Below are 18,445 nucleotides of genomic sequence, written 5' to 3' on the forward strand. Positions count from 1 at the left end.
TTTTTTTTAAACCATTTCGTTAGAAAGGTAGGAAATTATTTCGTTTTGAACATATTTACTTGTGTGCCTTTGTGCTCACAAATGTGCATTTTAGGCTTCAGCATCTAGCATGGAATGATGTATAAAGAACGATGGCGTCTTGTTTTTTTTTTTAAATAAAATGATTTATACTGATGCTAAAAAAAACAATGCGTAATAAGTTCACTTTCGGAAAAAAAAAAGTGTTTACTCTCGTTCAGCCTCACTGTGCACTGAACAATGCTACGGGATTGGAACTCCCGTAGCGGAGTGGACGGCAATTGAAACGCGAGCAGCAGCACGAGGAATAGCAGGAACCGCACTATTATGCACTGGTGGAGCCGTAGGTGGCACCCGCGACGACAGCCATTCCCGAACCCATGCCCGAGGCTGGAGGACGGCTTCACTCCACGAGCGCATATCAAAAGCAAGGCACGCTCATTAGTGATCACAGACAGTCGATATCAGTTGCAGCTCAGCTACAAAGCTTACCTGTCCTCCACACAATACTGACAAAGGTTGATTGCCAGCACAGCAGCGATGATCGCTGCTCCCTCTCCAGCGCACGCGCGAACAGCGATGTCCATACACTGTACTGAGTGCGGGAACTGGACGTGCTTGGTCGAAACTGCGATGAGATACCAGACAATGACAAGACCAGTAATCATGTCTTGCGCGTATCTTGAAGTCAACAGCCCCAGCACAATGACGACGCAGAGGTACGCGACGTAAGTGGTGAGACCCAGATAGTCGTGGTGTGAGTGCTGCATCGACATCGCCAGTTGCGTGAAAGCCACAGTAGTAACCCACGCAAAGTATATCGAAATGGGGAGCTCGTTGCACAAGTACAGGATCCAGTCAAATGGTCCGGTCTCGCGTGCGTTCCGGTCATTGACAGCGTAGATGTACAGCACCAGGATGGCGAGCCACAACGCGAAGATGAGCACAGTAGACGTGTACACATGACCCGACACGTACAAGAACACCCAAAGGGTGTTGAGAATGCACGTTATTCCAAAGCACAGACGAAGTCGCGCTGGTTGGTTGGCGTCGGCAAACATCGAGTATCGGGGCGTGAAGACATCGACAGCGACTAGCACAGCTTCCAGTGCGTACACGAGAATCCACATTACCAAAGCGAAGCTTGCTGGGGTGATTAGCGTCTCGTACTCGTGTGCCACTGTCACAAACCGCTTGGCATACAAAATGTTCACGACCGCTTGCATCACGAACAGCGCAGCATTGAGAAAAGCGAACCGCGTGCCTTCCATGGCGAATGAATGATTTGCCTGCAAGTGCGCAAAATGAAAAGTGGTAGAGCCACGGAAAAAACCAACGGTGTGATAGCTGCCTTTATTCCCGACAGTTAGAATGTCATCGTTGACTGCAACCAGAGACAAGGATCTGGTTCACACCGTCCCATACACTGCAATGACTACATGTTCATCGCTTCTGGACGAGCCCTCGGTATCGCGCACAAACTATGAACAAGTAGTTAGAATAAAAGTTGAAGACTTCAACGTGGATAACGGCAGTGCTTACATTTTGAAGAAAGGGACGAAAGCTTTTGACAGCATCAACGACCAACACCAGTAGAAACACGGGCTTTATCACCAGAGCTACTGTCTGTAGTTTCTCGAACGTCTCCTTGGCGTGGCCTTCAAAGGTACATTTCCTGTATGCAAGTCCAACGAGAAACCAAGTAGTCATCAGTGCCACAACAGGGTCACGACTCTGCATGTAAACTCCAAGTGCCAACGCCAACATCGCTCCCATGAGCTGAACATAGACGATGTAGCTGAAGAAGTCGCCGTGTAGATACTGAAGTGCATCAAGAATCCCAAAGATAACAGCCCCAGTGAGCCACGTGAAGTAGAGACGCACGGACAATTCCCCAAGAGTGAAGATTATAACGTCCAAGAGCGTATTGGGAACTCGATGTGGACGATTTAGTATCAGGTAGAAAGGAAGAGACCCGCACCACACGAAGAATAGTGCGATGGGAGCCAAGCATCTTCTCTCTAGTAGCATTAGGGAATCCCATAGTATGGCTGAAATGGAGATGACACCAAGTGCTAAGCTCAAGAACAGAGGCTCACGAGACGCTGGAGTGGAGTATCGTGCTATGAAGCTGCCAAGTGTAGATTTGGGTCCAAGCCAGACTCCAAACATGAAGCACATGAAGAGTTGCATCCAGACACACAACACATAACTTGGAGGCGCCAGCAGATTGAAGAAATCGTGAGAGTCGCTGGTGTTGGCCGCATCGAACTCGGTGGGCACAGCAGCCGTCGCGGCGACGACGAAGATCCTGAGGCAGTCGATGTTCACCATGATTTGCAGCACGAGCAGCATGGCCTCCAGCGCCATCGTTGAGAGTGACATACCGGTACTTAACATTGCTGTGACACTTAACGACTACCGGTGTAGTTATGGCATGGAATGGAGATGAAGCACCAGATCGGAATGGCCGTAATACCTTGACAAACTTCTATTGTACGAGAAGGTAGTGATTAAAGCAACGACAAGACGATGTGGAATACTACTCATTAAATTACGAGAGTTTACATTATTGAGCAGCATTGATGGAAGAGTGGCTACAGCTCAACAACAGTAGCTCTGCGTGCGACAATATCGGTTAATTAAGTCTTGGCAATTAAAAAAAAATAAGGATGACGAATACGAATTCGTTGGATTTTTGTGGAGGAAACGAAAAAATGCATGCTAGTTGCTGCCAAAGTTGGCGACCACTGTTGTAAGATCTAATAAAATGAAACGGTGGGCTGATTGACACCGAGAGAAACGCTTGTCTTTTGTAAAAAGGTGAAACAAGATTCGTCAAAACTCATACTGTTCCGTACACGGTGTTGAGGTTGTCGTCGCTTTCAGAAGCGGAATCCGGGTCCGGGCGATATATAAACTAAGAAATGCAATTATTAGCGAAAAACATAGTTACATACGAGAGATACACCTTGCTTACCTTGCCCAAAAACTCGTTGAGGCCTTCGATAGTATCCAAGATCAGTACTATCTCAAAAATGTACGCCGCAGCTGAAGCAGCAGCCTGCAACTTTTCGAATGTCTTCTTCGTTTCGCCCTCATAGACATTCGTTCTATTTGCTAACACCATAACAAACCACGTAGTGACCCAGGCCACCACAGGATCGCGACATTGAACGTAAGCAGCAACCGCAAACGCGAGAAGCAATCCCATAAGCTTCACGTATGATTCGAAGCCGAAATATTCGCCATAGAAGATCTGCACCATGTCAATGATCGAAAAGATGACTGCACCGCTGAGCCAGATAAGCGTGAGACGCACTGAAAGCTTGCCCCATGTGTTTTGAATCACTTCTGTCGCGTGTCGAGAGCGGTATCTTTCAGGCATTCGCTCGGCTGTGCTTTCCAAACTCGCATAGCAATACAGCGCTCCAGCCCACACCAGTATCAATGTTATCGGCGCCAGGTACAATCGCAATTTACAGAATAGCAGGAAGGGTATCAGCCCAAATACTAGCACCGCAAAAATGACCGGACCAACCAGGATAATGAGTATAGAGGCCGGTGTGAGGTCCTGGTAATCAAATAGCAACGCTATGGGGCCAAATCGACTAATACTGAAAAGTAATAGGATTGGAAACATAACGGAAAGCGCATAGTCTGGTGGTGCCAATAGATTGTAAACGTGTTCAGCTGGATCAGGCGCAACACGATCAGGAGTTGTAGCGTACTTGATCATGGTTAGTACGCATGATATGTGTAATACGGCGACATAGAAGAAGGTGACTGCATCGGGATCCATCCACGTCATGATATCGGATGCAAGTTGGAGAATGAACCGAGCACATGTAGCATTGTGAGTGAAAGAGACCGCGAAAATGATGGAATGCGACGAACGAGAGACGTACAACTGAATGGAAAAATGGTATCATTTCCAGTGTTAGTATAGCTCATATACACTTGCGACGGATAAATCTGATCGCTTACTTACCCAGGCTCTAGTGTCGCACCAAGAATTTGACAAGGATTGCTGCAAAAGCATACCGAGTTTAGAGTCAACAGCAAACAGCGCAATGTATTAAATGGCAATACTAAAGACGATCAGCGGAAAGATGACCTTGTCAGCAATTGCAGTTGCCTACAGTTTTGCAGGTATCTGCTTGGCGTCGTCTGTAGGCGCTATTTCTTGGTTAGCGAGTGCCACAGCAAACCACGTCGTCATAACACGCTGCAAGTCCGTAGAACGGTAGCATGACGTACCACAAGACGATGATCAGAATGGGGTCAAGTAATCGTCGCGGTAGAAATTTCTGTACAGGACTGCACTACAGCACAAATTAGTTGCAGTAGACAGCACAATGTCTTCTTCCACTCCCAGAGTTGTTCCGGGCAAGAATCGGCGCTGGGGTGGGCCAAGACTCCAGGCAAAATGAAGTAAATTTGTCCGATACAAACGGTAGGCGAACTCGGCGTATGCAGCTCATCCGAGCCAACAGGTTGTAGATGTGCGTCTTGTTTCCTTCGCACTAACGCGTGACTTTGTTTTGATTGACTTGAGCCATTGTTATAACGACCATGATGAACCAAAACCTCAAAGCAATCTTGATCGGAATAACGTGGAGCTCTCTAAACAGCCATGCTACCACCGTATTAACGAAACTTCAGACGGCGTACTAAACACTCAGAATGTACTTTGAGCCTATTTGACCTTGTGAGAACTCCAAAACGCTAACTAGAAAGTCTTCCCTTCTCAACGTCATACCAGGGAAATATCGATGCTGAGGGGACGAAGGTTCCAAAGCGGGATGGAGAAAATTGTCGGCCGCTATCGGCAGTTGAACACGACGCACACAACTGGATGGTACCAGCAGATTGAAGAGCTGCGTCGTGTCTCCGGTTCTCCAGTCCACGACTTCGCTACTGCAAACTCGAGCAAACCAAACGAACGCCTCGATGAAGAGCATGTTAAACACCGTATTGGTCCAGTGAACCTGCGTCTCGAGTGTCGGCATCCGTACTTCTAACGTTTCAGCCTTTGAACTGGCAAGTTTTGCACTTTTCCAAGCAATTTCATGGGAAACTGGGAAACCAAAGTACTCGTCACTTACCAACTTTTACTCTCCGAGTGTATCGCAAGATACTTGAGTATTTTATCCAAACGAGAGAGGGAAAGTTGACAAGAGCAGATCAAAATTGTCCGCAGACCAATGTATAAACAAACGTACACTTCGACTACGCTAGGCTTCGTATTGAGCAGCTCACACCGTTCCATACTCTGCCGTGGTCTCGAACACAAATGGCTTGTAGTACTCGTTGCTGCTGGTTGGAACCCTGGAACTACAGCAACAAAAAGCCATTGACAACGTCAATATCTATCAACGCAAGGCAACAATACCCCCAGTAACTTACGTTTTCCAATGGACGACGTAGACGTATCGTACGCTGTCGATGAACACTAAGATCGGGAAAACGGGCGCGACGACGATGGCGACAGCGCGTAGTTTGTTGAAAACCTCCTGTGTATCTCCGGGGAACGTTGCGTGCTTGAATGTAAGGCCCAGCAATGCCCAAGTGACCACAAGACCCACAACCGGATCACGTCCATGGACATACGTGCCGAACGCTAGCACCAGAAGCGCCCCCAGTAACATCGCGTAGACACTAAAGCCAAAGTATCCTGCGTGTAGATACTGCATCACATCGGCGATACTGAATATCACATCAGCACTGAGCCAGCCGAAGTACAGACGCACGGAGAATTCACTGCAGAAATAATAGATCCAGGCCTGTGAATATCTTGGCGTGGGGTGACGCACAACGAAGAGGTAGAGCGGCAGCATCGTACACCAGAGCACCGTCAGTGCGAATGTAGCCATGTGCACCCAGCTGAACCACATATCAAGCGCTACCCACGACATATTGGCCAGACATGCGAGCTGGAACCATTGCCGCAAGAAGCTCGGGTCGTCGGATGTGAGGTAGAAGCTGTAGGTCGGGTAGAAGCGATCAGTGATGACGGTGATACCCGTGAAGATGTAGATGGGCACCCAAATGTAGAACACGTAGGCTGGAGGCGCCAGTGGATTGCTCGGCGTCAGTGTGGAGGCTGTAGGAGTCGCGGCGGGCACTAGAGCCAACGATCCGCTGCTGTCCAAAGCTCCGGATGATGCGGAGGCGGAGTCGTGCGCTTTGGAGGGAGACCAGGAGCCTTCAGGCGCGAAGATGAGGACGCCGATGGCGACTGCAAGTTGGACGAGGAAGAGCACGACGTTGGCGCTGGGCAGATGCTGCCCGAGAGAAGGTGGCTCCATCATGCGCGTGCTGTTGCGGGATAATGGTATAGAAGTTGATATGAAGGACAATTGACGGTTATGATTGGCGGGAAAACTCAAAATTCGTCATCATGATTGGAGAAAAATAAATTTCTGAGTCAAACGTAACATGGATATACTGGTGGAGAGTCCGAGCAGGAGGAAGCGACATCAGGCTGCCGCCACGAATCTGATCGAGCCGTAATCGTTGTCTTTAGCAGAGGCTTGGGAGAGTCTAGAGAGCCGTCTTGGTGGGGGCGACAGCGGCTTCGACTTGCTGGGTTGTGTCACAAGCCAGCAGCACAAGTTAGCGATCGGTTAGTGGACTTGTTGGGCGGATGAGAGCTGTCTTCGTACCAGTTAAATTCAATGATCCAGTAGCTACACGACACCAGCACCATAGCAATCAACACACCAGCTCCAAGTGTTGCAGCTGCCTGTATCTTCTCGAAATCCTTGACAATTTGACCGTCGAGACTCGAGACGTCCTTGGAAATGATGCCAACGAGCGCCCACGTCACTACTAGAGCCATGATAGGATCTCGACCGTGCGAAAGCCCTGACAGCGCCATCACTAGTAATACAGCCAGTATTGTTAGATATGTCGAAAGCTGCAGGTAGCTGCCGTCCTTGATCTGCAACGCCATGGTCCAGCTCACAACGGCCTCCACCGTGATCCACGCAAAGTACAGTCGGATGCACAGCTCACTGCACAGATATTCGTGCCACAACACCGTTTTGACGTTGCGCTCGTAGCTTGCAAAGACGTAGAGTGGCAGCAGCGTCAGCCATAGCAGCGATACCAGCACACTGGCACCCACCACGTGTCCGCTGGCCAGAACAATACACCACGTGCCGTTAACCACACAGGAGGCGGCGAAGCATAGCCGTAGCGCATTGGGCTTGGCAGCCGAGTCGTAGAGCGATAGTCCCGCGTACGAAATGTCGGTGATGAGTAGAATCATACAGAGCAGGTAGATGACGTTCCAGATGGAGAAGGCGTACGCTGCAGGCGTCAACAACGTGTCGGTCTGGGCGCGCACGTCGCCCGCGTCACCTACCGCCAGGCCGATGCACGTCAGCAGCGATTGCAGCCCGAAGAAGGCGGCGTTCACCCACGGGAGCCGCGCCGTCTCCTGCAATGTCGGGCGCAACGTAGCCATCGCCTTCCTTTCTTCTTCGATTCTTTTTTCGATACTGAAGCCGAAATTGGATTTGGCTGCTTGAAGTTTTGGTTGCTTGGAGAAGGCAAAAACGTATCCGATTTAGGAGGGGGCAAGTCATGGTGTACATGTATTAGCAAAATTTATGCTGTGCCTATGGTCTACACGCCTGTGTATGAGTCATGCCAGGGAGGAGAAGTTACGCGTGGGTGGTGCCGTAGTCGACGGGCTTGTCGCCATAAAGCGGGGCACCTGATTGCAGCGGTTGGAAGTGCCTGCAGAGAAGAGAAACAACGTTAGCAATTTCCTTTTGAAATACCTTCTTCATTTGCAGAACTTACGGATTCGGGGCCAGCAACTTGTGTGCAATGGAGATGATGATGAAGGCAGCGACGATGGCGGCACTCTGCGTGGCGCAGGCGCGGATGTTCATCGCAATGAGCTCGACGCGAGCGTCCAGCGTGGTGCTCTTGGCTGCAAGGCCGACCAGCGCCCAGATGACCACGAGACCAAAGGCAACATCTCCCTCGTAGATGACAGCGGATAGCGTGGCCACCGCCAGCAGAGACAGCAGCGCCACGTACGACGTGAGCGATAGGTAGTCACCAGCCACGTACTGGGCCGTGACAGCGAAGCTGATGAGCGTGGCTGCGCAAGTCCAGGCGAAGTAGACAGTGAGACCCAGCTCGCTGAGCACGTAGCGCTTAAGGTCAAAGCCAGCGTCGCGGCGCTCCGTGACGATGTGCGCGTAGAGCGCGAAGAGCGAGAACCACAGGACAATGAGCGTGGCGGTGGCCACATTCACGAATTCGTTGGTGAAGAAGACGATCCACGCCATGTTCATGAGGCAGGAGACAGCAAAGAGCGTGCGCAGCACGTTGGCATTGGGGGCGCTTGTGTAGAAGGAGACTGAGGGCCAGAAGCAGTCCACGACGACAGTGGCGGCCAGGAAAGTGTAGATGAAGCCCCAGATGCTGAACGCGTAGGGCGCCGGCGTGATGAGCGTCTCATAGCGACGCGACATGGGCCCGATGTTGTGCGCCGAGAACCCATTCACGAAGAGCTGCAGCGCGTAAAGCGCCAGGTTGACCCACGAGAGCAGCTCGACCATTGTGATCCGTCTGAGATGGAGATTTCCAGAATGACGGTCACTTTGACGTGAGGCTTAGCAGAGCTTTGGATAAAACGTAGCGATTTGAGGTAAAAGCACGAACGAGCTTTGCAATCCTTGCACTGCAAGGATTGCAGGCATGTCGAAGTTGAAGCGGCATTTGTGGACACAAAATAATGTTGGGTGATGCTTGTCAATATGGCAAACTGTGTGGATCAAAACTTTTGAGACGACAATATTTCCATTTTATTCGCTACGTTCGTCTTGGCAACTACAAATACACTAGGAAACTTAGTGATGATCTAATAAAGTATCTTGATGCACCACAACCACATCACACCGTGCTCGTGGGGTGATGACACGAATCTGTGCGGACTGGCGCGTATCGGCTTGACGGCGCTCGGTGGTTGACGTCGAAAGTCATGAGGCTGCAGAAGATAGCAAGCTCCTCGTAGCCGAGCACCAGCGGGGCCTCCTGGAGGCTGGTAGGCAAGAATAGCTCCACGTCGAACTCGTTGGGCTCTGTCTTTGCCTCCGTCTTGAGCTCCGCCTTGATAATTACGCTGCTGGTCACCGCTGCCTCGACGGTGCGTGGCGAACGATCCTCCAAGTCGAGACTGCAGTCGTCGTCCTCGGAGACGACGGACGAAGCGGACGAAATGGATCCACAGGACGATGAAGCCACTCCTGCCAGTTTGGAGCGCTGCATTCGCTTCTTACGATCCAGCTTCTTCTGGTTCAGATTGGCTCGCTCACGATGGAACTCGCAGAGTTTGTGTAGCTTTCCGTTGCGTTTGATGGTCTGCAGATTCTGACACTTTCCGGTCCGGTAGCCGCAGCGAGCAGGCACGACCGCGTCTACGCTGCTGATGAGTGTGGCGCAGAACTTGTTGGCACTCGCTGTCTTGGTCTTCATTTTGGCTGCTGCACGTTTATTATGTGCATTGCGAGGCGACTTTCTGTTATTAGCAGCAGCACGGGGCGTGGAGCTGCTATCGACCCCACGTGAGGCTGGGCCAAACAACATCCCCAGCTCCTCCTCTGTTAGCGAAATGGAGTCAAGCATGGCGATCGACTGCGTACTACGTTGAATGCAAAATCCTAAATGGGGACCTGCTCGATTGAAGCGTAGGCAGCTGCAATGCAAGTGGGTTGCGCTTGACAGCGGGTGGCAACAGACAGGCCCTGCGCTATCATAGAATTGACCAGCTCCATCAGCGTCGAGTTCCCGCGCATTTCAGCGTCGGCGCGATTCACTGTGGGACCATGAGCGATGAGGAAATCACGCAGCTTGCTCACCATCGAGGTGAGTGACAACCGAGCGAATGCCGGCCAAGCAATCAGAGCCTACGGGACCGTGCGCGATCGCTGGCGTGCTGTTCTGGTTGGACGATTACGAATTCCTCGTCCCGGATTCGTGTAGCGAGCATCGTGCATGACCCCGTCGCAGTGGACTTGGGGTGCAGTACAGCAGTAAATGCTTCGGAAGCTGGACTTGCAGTGCATGGACTCACGATACCCGCGTCGCAGCACTGGCGAACGTATTCGTGTTACGTTGTCCTGGATTTATCGTTTGGAAGCTGCGACCGGGGGCTGCTTCGCTCTGTAGTTACCGTTCGGGAGCTCATCTGCATGTGAACAGCGGCGAAGTCTTGACAAGTGTTCCTGTTGTGGTCTGTTTGCCATGGCACACAACACTAACGCCCCAGTTGTTGGGTCATTTCGCTCACACAACTGACAATGAACTATCTCGGTGTTGGAACGGTCAACACCAAGCAGCATTGGCGGTTTGTGTGCGGCCCACGCTTGCTTGATCAGCTGCGAGCTAATGGCCATGTCGTCGGCAAGAGCAATGCTGCTGGACAAAACTGTAATCAGGCAAGGTATCCGTAGCAGTCTGTCACTGAATTCGACAGCGGTGGACTTGGCAGGGACTGGATTTCAGCGAGCAGTGCTCGTAGTGACTCAGGTCCACGTCAGCGTGGCGCTTATCCATGGAGTCGCCTGGATGCGAGCAGCAAAAGCTATGAGCTTTCGTGAATGCTTTAGTCCACCGAGATATCGGATGGCGAACTTCATGATTCGTGTTGAGTACCGAGAGATAACTATTGCCAATGACATCAGCATGATAACGATTGCTTTAATTATTGCAGTGTCTACTGCCTAGGAGGGATTTGTCGCTGGATTGGTTTCTGCTGGAGTCGATGCTCGTGAATCGATACCATCTTCAGTGGGCTGGATCAGTCCATTGCCGCAATGTGGGCAGCTCTCGTCTTCTACATCGAAAGCCGTCAAGTCTTTTCGGAAAGGCTTGCGGCATTGTTTGCAAATGAAAGCCATTTCGGTGGCCGATTGCTGTCGGTGATCACTCAATTCGAAGTGGCATTCACTGCAATCGAACCATCGGTGGCAACATGGGGCCTGAAAGGAAACCTGCTCCTCAATACTATGAGCACGGAGTGCCATTAGCTTTACAACAAGGAAATACATACCTGGGCATTGGGAATGTGCTTGCACATGGTCAAAGATATGTTTGTCCCCCCTTCAACACTTCGCAAAGTCGGCGTGGCAAATATACCAATGCACAGCCTCGTATTCTGGAATGTCGAATCCTATTCCGAGGCATGGGATGATGCAAATGCATAAAATCTCGATGAACTCTTCTCACATTCAAATTTGCATTTCAAAGCTCCAACCATGGCGTCGGCATTAATGGCATTTGTGCAGGGTCTTGGTGACGAAAAGCAGGAGAATGAAGCTCATGTATCGCAAAAGGAGAAGGAAACGGCCCCCGATGAAGTTGATGAGGACGATGAAGATATGTTCGCTGACAGCGGCGACGAACAGGAGTCACCAAAGAAGGCTCCAACGCTTTTAGAGGTGGCCAAACAAGAAGCCGCGTCTGCCACACCATCGTTAATGGAGGTCGCTAAAAGTCTCGAAGTTGAAGAGCATGACCGCCCGAAGCCATCGTTAGCAACACTAGCCGCCGAAATGAACCAAGAGGAACGAGAGATGATGAAGGTTCAAGCGGACAAGGTTCAACGCGCTCTGGATGCGGCTAGTTCTGAGGTCAGAGCCGAACGGATAGCGCAGCGCAACCAGCAGGTCGCGACTGGTTTGAAGGTTTCTGTAGCAGAACAGCAGCAGCAATACGAGAACGAGGAGTTTGAAGACGACGCTGCAAGTGTCCGTGTAGCGGCAGAAACACTTGCTGCTAGTGTTGCAAAGGAGAAGTCAGTGGGTCATCGCTCACCTATTCGAAGCCGCTCAAAGCCTTTAAAAGGTGCAACTTCGAGTACATCTATGACGAAGCTCGAGTTGCAACGGGCGATGCAAGATAAGCTGAGCGCATTCCAGTTCCAGCATTTGTCACTAACCCAGAGACGTCTCTTTCTCGCCTCGATAGCCCAAGCAGGGAATACCAACAGTACCAAACCGAAGAAGCGGGTGGCTAACAGGGAGGCGCTTAATGAACTTGCCAAAGACAAATTCACACGAGCTCGCCAGCAACGTAAGCCACGCCGTGAGTTCGCGCGTTTGGATGACAATCGCCATTGTCGATTCACCCCACGGTTGCACCACAGTAGCATCAAAAAGACACCAAAAAACGACTCTGACGATGAAGACGATCGAGGAGAGAGTAGAGACGCCACCAGTAGACGGAACGAAGATTTTATACGACGTATGGAGGCTGCAGAACGAGCTCGTCGGGAACAGCTCCGCCGAACACGAGAAGAGGCTGCCTACCTGGATCGTGTGGACAAGAAGGAATGCCCTAGCTGCGGCAATCCGCAATCCTACTCGGAACTGACGCAGAAGCGAAAGAAATGTCCGAATTGTGGTGTCACGTACAAGAGCCGAATCGCTTGGGTGAGTTGCTGTGATGCTAATTTATATTTCCTTCTGTGACTAATAGCGTCACGAATTGTAGAGTGACGTTGCGAAGGATTTCTTGACACGAATGGAGGAATTTCAGCAGCAATGCAAGGACAGACAGCGTGAGAAACAAGAAGAATTTGAGCGCCAAGAGCTGCAGAATTGTAAGCTTGAGGACGATAGTGAAGACACAAAGAAAACATGGGAAGATATTCGCGATGAATTCCTGGGACGTCTGCAACTGGATCTGGAATACCGTGAGATGTCTCGAGCGGCTATTTGGGAGGAGATCCAACGCGAATGCTCCTTCTCGCCCTCCATTACGCGTAGAGCGCAACAGGTATGCAATGCAATCCTCAAAATTCAAATGACAATGGTCTCATTGGATGTAAATTGCTCATGGTGGAGCAGTTGGAACTGGGAGACTTTGAAGAGCGATACCGACGGGATCTGGACGAGCGTCGCCTTCGACATGAGCAACTGGCAGCCCGAGCCGAAGCTGCTGCCAAAAGAGAGCGCGAGTTTGAGCGACGCAATGCCTCCGTAAAGGCTAAAAAGCACTTCGCTCTGTCCGCTCCGTTCCAAGAGCGCCTACGGCAGGATATCGCAAAGCGTAGGGCTCGTGAGAGGCAATAATAACATACAAGTTGAAGTGCTTATTGATATATCACATACGTTTTTTGTGTAGTACTAAAAATAGGTAAACTCTATTGAGACTAAATCACTTTTTCGCTGTCTATCGGAAGCATGCCTGGAGGCCGCAATGGCGGGCGGCAGTCCGCGTCTTCTTCCTCGTCTTCGCGCCACGCACCGCCGCCGCTGCCCTTCGACCGCAGTCTAAATGAACCTATTCGTGTCTATCCCCCCGAGCTTGGTCGTAGCTCCCCACTTGCCGCGCTGCAGTCGCTACAAAACAAGAACGTGGCAGTCGTTGGATTTCTTAGCACCAGTTCATCGTCTTCCTCGCACACTTTCGCCTTTGCCAACCGTGTCATCGGGCGCAACGTGTTTCGAGATGACGAAATGCAAAACGCGACGACAGTGAAGGATGTCAGACTGCCAGCAAGTGTTCACCTCTACTACGACGACGTGGCAAGATGCATCTATCTACTGGGTTTGGTACGGCCTGACAGTGTGTGCTACAGTCCACAAGCAACCAAAATGGGGACGCCAAATAGCAGTAACAGGAACAAACCGTCGGCTCGAAGACAATCGACGACTGGAGACGAAGTTGATGAGCAGTCGCCACTAAATGAGACGCAACGGATTCGCAACGAGATGGATACGTTTGAGCGTGAAAAGCTTAAGATGCAAGTGCTGCTCTACTCCAGCTGCAATATGCTAATAGTGATGAAGGAAGATGCACGAGTCACAACGAACGTACTGAAAGAGGTTCGTACAATGGCTATGGAGAAGGCTCAGCTGCAGAGTTTTGTACCGACGTCGACCAAGCATTCCAAGCGCGATAGCAACCACTCGAAGAGCTCGTCGTCTTCGAGTGGAGGTGGGAATGCTTTTGCTCCTGGTCGCTGTGTCCCGTTAGTGGTGTATGTTGTTCCAGCACCCGACGAGATCTTGCATGTTTCGATGAAGACGCAGGGATCTGGACCCTTACGCTCAGCAACAGTAACATACTGCAAGTCGCTAGAGACGCGCTTAACGACTCTGTTCCGATCTTTGCGTGCTAGTACCGTTGGGTCCTGCCGCATGCGTGACGCGCTTAGTGCAGCGAATCTAAGCAAGGAACGGCGGGTGTTCAACTTGGATCCTTCACACAGCGTAGTCGTGGTTTCTAGACGTACTGCCACAACTGATGGACGACCAGAGGCGCTGTTGGAGAATCTTCTGGACGCATTGGACTCGGATATCAGCGCAGACGACGTCTTGAACGATACCTCACTGTTGCAACCGCTGGCAGATGACGACATGGGACTTCCGCGTCTGAATCAGTACGTGCAAAAGTATATCGATCTACTCTTCTCATTCTCTCCAAGTGGCAGCAAGGAAGGTGGGCGGACTGAACTGCTGAGTCCGCCACAATGGCTAAAGGCCTTCCACGCGTTGATCAAGAGCTACAGCCGGCTGGAATTCAAGAGGAGACAAGAGACAACTGCACTCGAAACTTTGGACAATGACATCACGTCGGATTACCTTGCTCCGGCGTCGCTAGCGACGTACCACTTCGATCCGATGGAGCCGACACGGTAGATCGCCATGATTTCGTCAGATGGCTACACTTGTTGACAAATACGGATCATTGACCTGTTATAATGAATATACTATGATGAATGGAGGGTTTAATGGGTAGGACAAAAACCTACAAAACAGGTCACAAAAGTTACACGGATCAATCTTTGCATACTAGAAACAAGTTAAATTACCACATTCAGATGAGCCATCAGCAGCATGGAGTATTTTTCTTCATTCAAGCAGAAGAAATAACGGGAGAAGACGCTCGCGTCTAGTCGCTGGTATTGAGAGATCCACACCTTGCAGTTAGATCCATATCTTCTCTCCAGCCCCAACATGTTCCTCCGATCGCTGTACGGCTCGCGCATGCCCCAAACGCTCCACGTACGCGCTCCACAGCCTCGACACAAATGATGTATCATTACTAAACCTTTTCTGTTTTTGTTGCAGCCGCGCGTGGACCCACAAGCCTCCAGCTACTGGGAAGAAGATACTGCCAGCTCTCAGGAAATTGCGCGTGCCATGGAGGAAGCGGACACGTCGGACGTCGAGCCCGAGGACGAGGGCAAGAAGAAGAACAGCGTGCTAGCTGCTGCTCTGGCTGGAGATGAGCACGCGAGTCGCCGCCTCTCGATCCCGACGCTGTCGTCGCAGTTGGCAGCTCTGCTAGGACCTGACGGCATGGCATTAGACGATATGGACAACCTGCGTGTGGAGGACATGGACTCTCCTGTGAACGCGCAACTGTCGCCTGCTGGCCTCATTTCGATCGCTGCCGCAGACATCGACGAGGCTAATAACAATTCGCAGAACATGCCGCCAGTCAACGGAGAGCTGGACTTGGCCTTCATCCGCTCGCTTCGTCAAGCGTCAACTGAGGCGGATACGGAGACACAACCTTCGCTGTAAGTTGATGTGATGTCGGTGCCTTAATCTGTTCCTGCTCTCACTATTGTGTGTAGTGTGGTGAATGCAGCACTTCGTCAACTGCTGGGGTCTCTCCCTACTTCCAGAGGATCAGTTTGTGAGGAGCCGGCAGTGGATGTTGACGCTGTGGAGAGTGACAACAAACTCTTCTCACTGGTGCGGCGCCACCTCAACTTGCTCGGAACCACTTCAACTTCAGCTACGGACGAGGCTGTAGATAATGCCGCGGAGGGCCAGAGCAAACTGCGCTTCCTGTCACTGCTACGGCGCATCAACGAGCTACGCTCGCAGCAAGTTGATGTAAGTTATCGTAACATTTTTTCGTTGTATCTGTCTTCGCTAATTTTTCTCTTTGATTGTTGCAGACTGAGAGCTGGGATGGCCTCCCATACCCGCAGATCATTGCGCTTCCGACGTTCAAGTACCAAATCCGCGAACACGTCGAGGAAAACCACGCGGAAGAGGACAGCGAGGTTAACAACACGGTGTGTGCAGTGTGCTGTGATGAGTTCGAAGCGGAGGAAGAAGTGCGCGCACTTCCGTGTCTGCACTTCTACCACCGCGAGTGCATCGACCAGTGGCTCATGTGTCACCGCCAATGCCCGATCTGCAAGCACGTCGTTGCCGTCTATTAGGCATTGGACAAATTGGGAGCTTTCGCATACGAAAGCTAGGAATGTAATCTCATTGTATAACAGAAAAAAGTTATGGGGGCAAGGCATTTGCATGTATTCATCGCCTACAGTCTCCTCTGCCTCCAGCGCATCAAGTACAAATACGCACACTCTTTATTCTCGGTCCTTCTCTGCGCTTAGTGATCCAAGATGCGCAGATTGCCAGTCACCACCTTGTTTTCTAGCACCGTTCCGTCCGGCAGATCAATGTGAGCACCTTCATTCGCTACAAGAATCACCGTTCCCTACAACGTACAGCATACCATGATGAGCATTAATTCTATAGCAATCCACAGGTTGAATGGAACTTACCTTGAGTGTGATATTGGACCCGAACTTGACGTCGCCGGCGACTGTGAGGTGGTCTAGCTCCGTGATGTTCGGGATGCCGTGCTCGAAGCGTGCCAGGTACTCCTTTGCGCTCTGAAACTCTAGCCCAAGCTTCACGATGGGGATCGTAGGTGTGGTTCGTGCCGGGTTCATGATCAGACTACCGTGCTTAATCTGGTACAGATTTGACTGCACGAGGAAGAGATCCGACGAGGACTTGACCGGCAGGAAACGCGAGCGAGGCACCTTAAGTCCGATGAAGTTCTTAAAAAGGTGGATCGCCTCACCTGCTGCTGTCTCCAGCTGCACAACCTTGTGGTTCCTTACAGTGCGGAAAGTCACGAGAGGCTCCATGTCGATGAGATCTTGAGCTACCAGCCTCTGGATTGCGCGTAGATTGACCCACAGGTTGTTTGTGTTGAACGTCTCGAACTTGTTGATGGCTCGGAAGTCGTCCAAATGGCCCGGTGGCACCTGGCTGGCTTCTAGGAGATGAGGCTTGTCCTTGTAGCTCACCAGTGTGCCTCCCTGGACATCAGCGCGGGTCTTCTCGGTCACCTCCATCACAAACTCAGAGTCCTCGTTGATCATGTGGTAGAGCATGTCCAGGTTCACTGTGGCGCCAAGATTGTCCACGTTCGAGATGAAGATGTACTCCTTGCCTTGGTTAATTAGATTTTCCAGCAATCCGGACTCAAACAATGCATTGTAAACGTCACCGTGGCCAGGTGGGAACCACTTCTCGCGTGTAGAGCGGTCATACTTAGTGTTCGGCAGCGGCAACATCGTCTCCTTGATGATGAACGGGTAACAGCTCTGGTTGAACGTGTGAATGCTCAGATTGTGCATACGGTACTTGCGGATGATGCGTACAGTCTCCTCGTGGGTGTTGAACGAGTTCATGAACACCAGCGGCACGTCCACACCGTACACGCTGTTCAAATACTATTGCAGCAAGCATATTAGCATCACAAATGCAGTCCATAGTGCAAAAACCTGCATACCTCCACTTGGCGCACAGTAAGATCAAGGAAGGACAGGTCCTGGCGCACTTCGATCGCGCTCTTGGGTCCTTCGCAGCCCAGCGTCGTACCGAGCCCGCCATTGAGTTTCAAAATGACCTGTGCAAACATGCAAAACAATCAATATTACTCCTGCATCGTCATTACCACGTTAAAAGCCACGTAATCAGAGTATACCAGCTTGTCCAACAGCTCGTGACGAAGGTTCATGTCGTTAGGGCAGCTTTCCACCGACGAGTTGCTCGTCAGCATGCCATTAGTCGGTGGCTTCACTGAGTTCCTGCAGTAGCAATAGCAATACAGCACTATGGTAAGTGCTCCAACCCTTTTTAATGACGGACTGTTAGGCCATACCAGTCGATGGAGGTCTTCTTGACCTTAGAGTATTTGCGGAAAAGCTTGAGGAAGTTCTTTCGCTGGCGGCTGCCCATGAGCTCCTGCGATGCCAGCGCCTGCAGTCGAGAAGAACAAGAGAGGTCAGGACATATCAGGGAATTCTTCTACAAGTGTCGAGTGAGGCGCCGCACCTCGGCCATCTGGTCATCGATGGAGAACCGCGCCGGCATGTGCGTTTTGTAGTGCATGCTCTCGTCACGTGGCCGGCGACTGGGGGGAGTGGAAATGAGTTGGAACGAGCTCGGAACGCCGCAGATGTCACGCGGAGATTGGCAAGCTTGAACCTGCTTTGATCGCGAGCTAAGGTGCGGTTCGTGTCCTATGTAGCTTGTGAGACTCACTATACGACGTATAGTATACGCTCCAGATGGTGTCCCAAACACGTCTGGAGCGTCCCTCACTGTGTGTAATACACAATTTAGCA

General features: G+C 51.1%; 13 protein-coding genes across 16 annotated transcripts; 4 read left to right on the forward strand and 9 right to left on the reverse strand.

Annotated features, from left to right (window-relative positions):
• Positions 1–129: 129 nt before the first annotated feature.
• Positions 130–1,373, reverse strand: PPTG_15011 (hypothetical protein). Its single transcript, XM_008912003.1, has 2 exons — positions 511–1,373; positions 130–419 (listed from the first exon to the last, which is right to left on the reverse strand). The coding sequence occupies exons 1-2, from the start codon at positions 1,287–1,289 to the stop codon at positions 344–346; spliced, it is 855 nt and encodes a 284-aa protein (XP_008910251.1). The 5' UTR covers positions 1,290–1,373; the 3' UTR covers positions 130–343.
• A 54-nt stretch (positions 1,374–1,427) lies between these two features.
• On the reverse strand, positions 1,428–2,388 carry PPTG_15012 (hypothetical protein; the record flags this gene model as incomplete). The annotated part of the gene is made up of 2 exons (XM_008912004.1): positions 1,428–1,499; positions 1,561–2,388. 2 exons carry the CDS (start codon positions 2,386–2,388, stop codon positions 1,428–1,430), a joined length of 900 nt encoding a protein of 299 aa, XP_008910252.1.
• Positions 2,389–2,863: 475 nt separating this feature from the next.
• On the reverse strand, positions 2,864–3,829 carry PPTG_15013 (hypothetical protein; the record flags this gene model as incomplete). The annotated part of the gene is made up of 2 exons (XM_008912005.1): positions 2,864–2,938; positions 2,999–3,829. The coding sequence occupies 2 exons, from the start codon at positions 3,827–3,829 to the stop codon at positions 2,864–2,866; spliced, it is 906 nt and encodes a 301-aa protein (XP_008910253.1).
• Positions 3,830–4,501: 672 nt separating this feature from the next.
• PPTG_15014 (hypothetical protein) lies at positions 4,502–6,386 on the reverse strand. Its single transcript, XM_008912006.1, has 2 exons — positions 5,428–6,386; positions 4,502–5,355 (listed from the first exon to the last, which is right to left on the reverse strand). Exons 1-2 carry the CDS (start codon positions 6,330–6,332, stop codon positions 5,277–5,279), a joined length of 984 nt encoding a protein of 327 aa, XP_008910254.1. The 5' UTR covers positions 6,333–6,386; the 3' UTR covers positions 4,502–5,276.
• PPTG_15015 (hypothetical protein) lies at positions 4,794–5,042 on the forward strand (the record flags this gene model as incomplete). Its single annotated transcript, XM_008912007.1, has 1 exon — positions 4,794–5,042. The coding sequence occupies one exon, from the start codon at positions 4,794–4,796 to the stop codon at positions 5,040–5,042; it is 249 nt and encodes an 82-aa protein (XP_008910255.1).
• On the reverse strand, positions 6,373–7,533 carry PPTG_15016 (hypothetical protein). Its single transcript, XM_008912008.1, has 2 exons — positions 6,687–7,533; positions 6,373–6,606 (listed from the first exon to the last, which is right to left on the reverse strand). Exons 1-2 carry the CDS (start codon positions 7,490–7,492, stop codon positions 6,501–6,503), a joined length of 912 nt encoding a protein of 303 aa, XP_008910256.1. The 5' UTR covers positions 7,493–7,533; the 3' UTR covers positions 6,373–6,500.
• A 60-nt stretch (positions 7,534–7,593) lies between these two features.
• On the reverse strand, positions 7,594–8,718 carry PPTG_15017 (hypothetical protein). Its single transcript, XM_008912009.1, has 2 exons — positions 7,834–8,718; positions 7,594–7,767 (listed from the first exon to the last, which is right to left on the reverse strand). The coding sequence occupies exons 1-2, from the start codon at positions 8,601–8,603 to the stop codon at positions 7,692–7,694; spliced, it is 846 nt and encodes a 281-aa protein (XP_008910257.1). The 5' UTR covers positions 8,604–8,718; the 3' UTR covers positions 7,594–7,691.
• Positions 8,719–8,937: 219 nt separating this feature from the next.
• PPTG_15018 (hypothetical protein) lies at positions 8,938–9,669 on the reverse strand (the record flags this gene model as incomplete). The annotated part of the gene is made up of 1 exon (XM_008912010.1): positions 8,938–9,669. One exon carries the CDS (start codon positions 9,667–9,669, stop codon positions 8,938–8,940), a length of 732 nt encoding a protein of 243 aa, XP_008910258.1.
• A 35-nt stretch (positions 9,670–9,704) lies between these two features.
• On the reverse strand, positions 9,705–9,905 carry PPTG_23599 (hypothetical protein; the record flags this gene model as incomplete). The annotated part of the gene is made up of 1 exon (XM_008912011.1): positions 9,705–9,905. One exon carries the CDS (start codon positions 9,903–9,905, stop codon positions 9,705–9,707), a length of 201 nt encoding a protein of 66 aa, XP_008910259.1.
• On the forward strand, positions 9,709–13,147 carry PPTG_15020 (hypothetical protein). Its single transcript, XM_008912012.1, has 3 exons — positions 9,709–12,476; positions 12,538–12,822; positions 12,894–13,147. Exons 1-3 carry the CDS (start codon positions 11,301–11,303, stop codon positions 13,116–13,118), a joined length of 1,686 nt encoding a protein of 561 aa, XP_008910260.1. The 5' UTR covers positions 9,709–11,300; the 3' UTR covers positions 13,119–13,147.
• A 65-nt stretch (positions 13,148–13,212) lies between these two features.
• On the forward strand, positions 13,213–14,827 carry PPTG_15021 (hypothetical protein). Its single transcript, XM_008912013.1, has one exon. It carries the CDS (start codon positions 13,230–13,232, stop codon positions 14,688–14,690), a length of 1,461 nt encoding a protein of 486 aa, XP_008910261.1. The 5' UTR covers positions 13,213–13,229; the 3' UTR covers positions 14,691–14,827.
• Positions 14,828–14,852: 25 nt separating this feature from the next.
• PPTG_15022 (hypothetical protein) lies at positions 14,853–16,596 on the forward strand. Its single transcript, XM_008912014.1, has 4 exons — positions 14,853–15,056; positions 15,123–15,577; positions 15,635–15,899; positions 15,965–16,596. The coding sequence occupies exons 1-4, from the start codon at positions 15,009–15,011 to the stop codon at positions 16,232–16,234; spliced, it is 1,038 nt and encodes a 345-aa protein (XP_008910262.1). The 5' UTR covers positions 14,853–15,008; the 3' UTR covers positions 16,235–16,596.
• PPTG_15023 (hypothetical protein) lies at positions 16,232–18,414 on the reverse strand. 4 transcript variants are annotated; one of them, XM_008912015.1, is made up of 6 exons: positions 18,153–18,414; positions 17,980–18,077; positions 17,803–17,905; positions 17,608–17,724; positions 16,586–17,548; positions 16,232–16,518 (listed from the first exon to the last, which is right to left on the reverse strand). In XM_008912015.1, the coding sequence occupies exons 1-6, from the start codon at positions 18,207–18,209 to the stop codon at positions 16,411–16,413; spliced, it is 1,446 nt and encodes a 481-aa protein (XP_008910263.1). In that variant the 5' UTR covers positions 18,210–18,414; the 3' UTR covers positions 16,232–16,410. The 4 variants fall into 4 exon arrangements, with proteins under 4 accessions (XP_008910263.1, XP_008910266.1, XP_008910264.1 ...); XM_008912018.1 differs by having other exon boundaries at positions 17,608–17,905; XM_008912016.1 differs by having other exon boundaries at positions 17,980–18,414.
• Positions 18,415–18,445: the final 31 nt, after the last annotated feature.

This window comes from Phytophthora parasitica (assembly GCF_000247585.1).
Source record: "Phytophthora parasitica INRA-310 unplaced genomic scaffold supercont2.44, whole genome shotgun sequence".
NCBI classification, from domain to species: domain Eukaryota; phylum Oomycota; class Peronosporomycetes; order Peronosporales; family Peronosporaceae; genus Phytophthora; species Phytophthora nicotianae.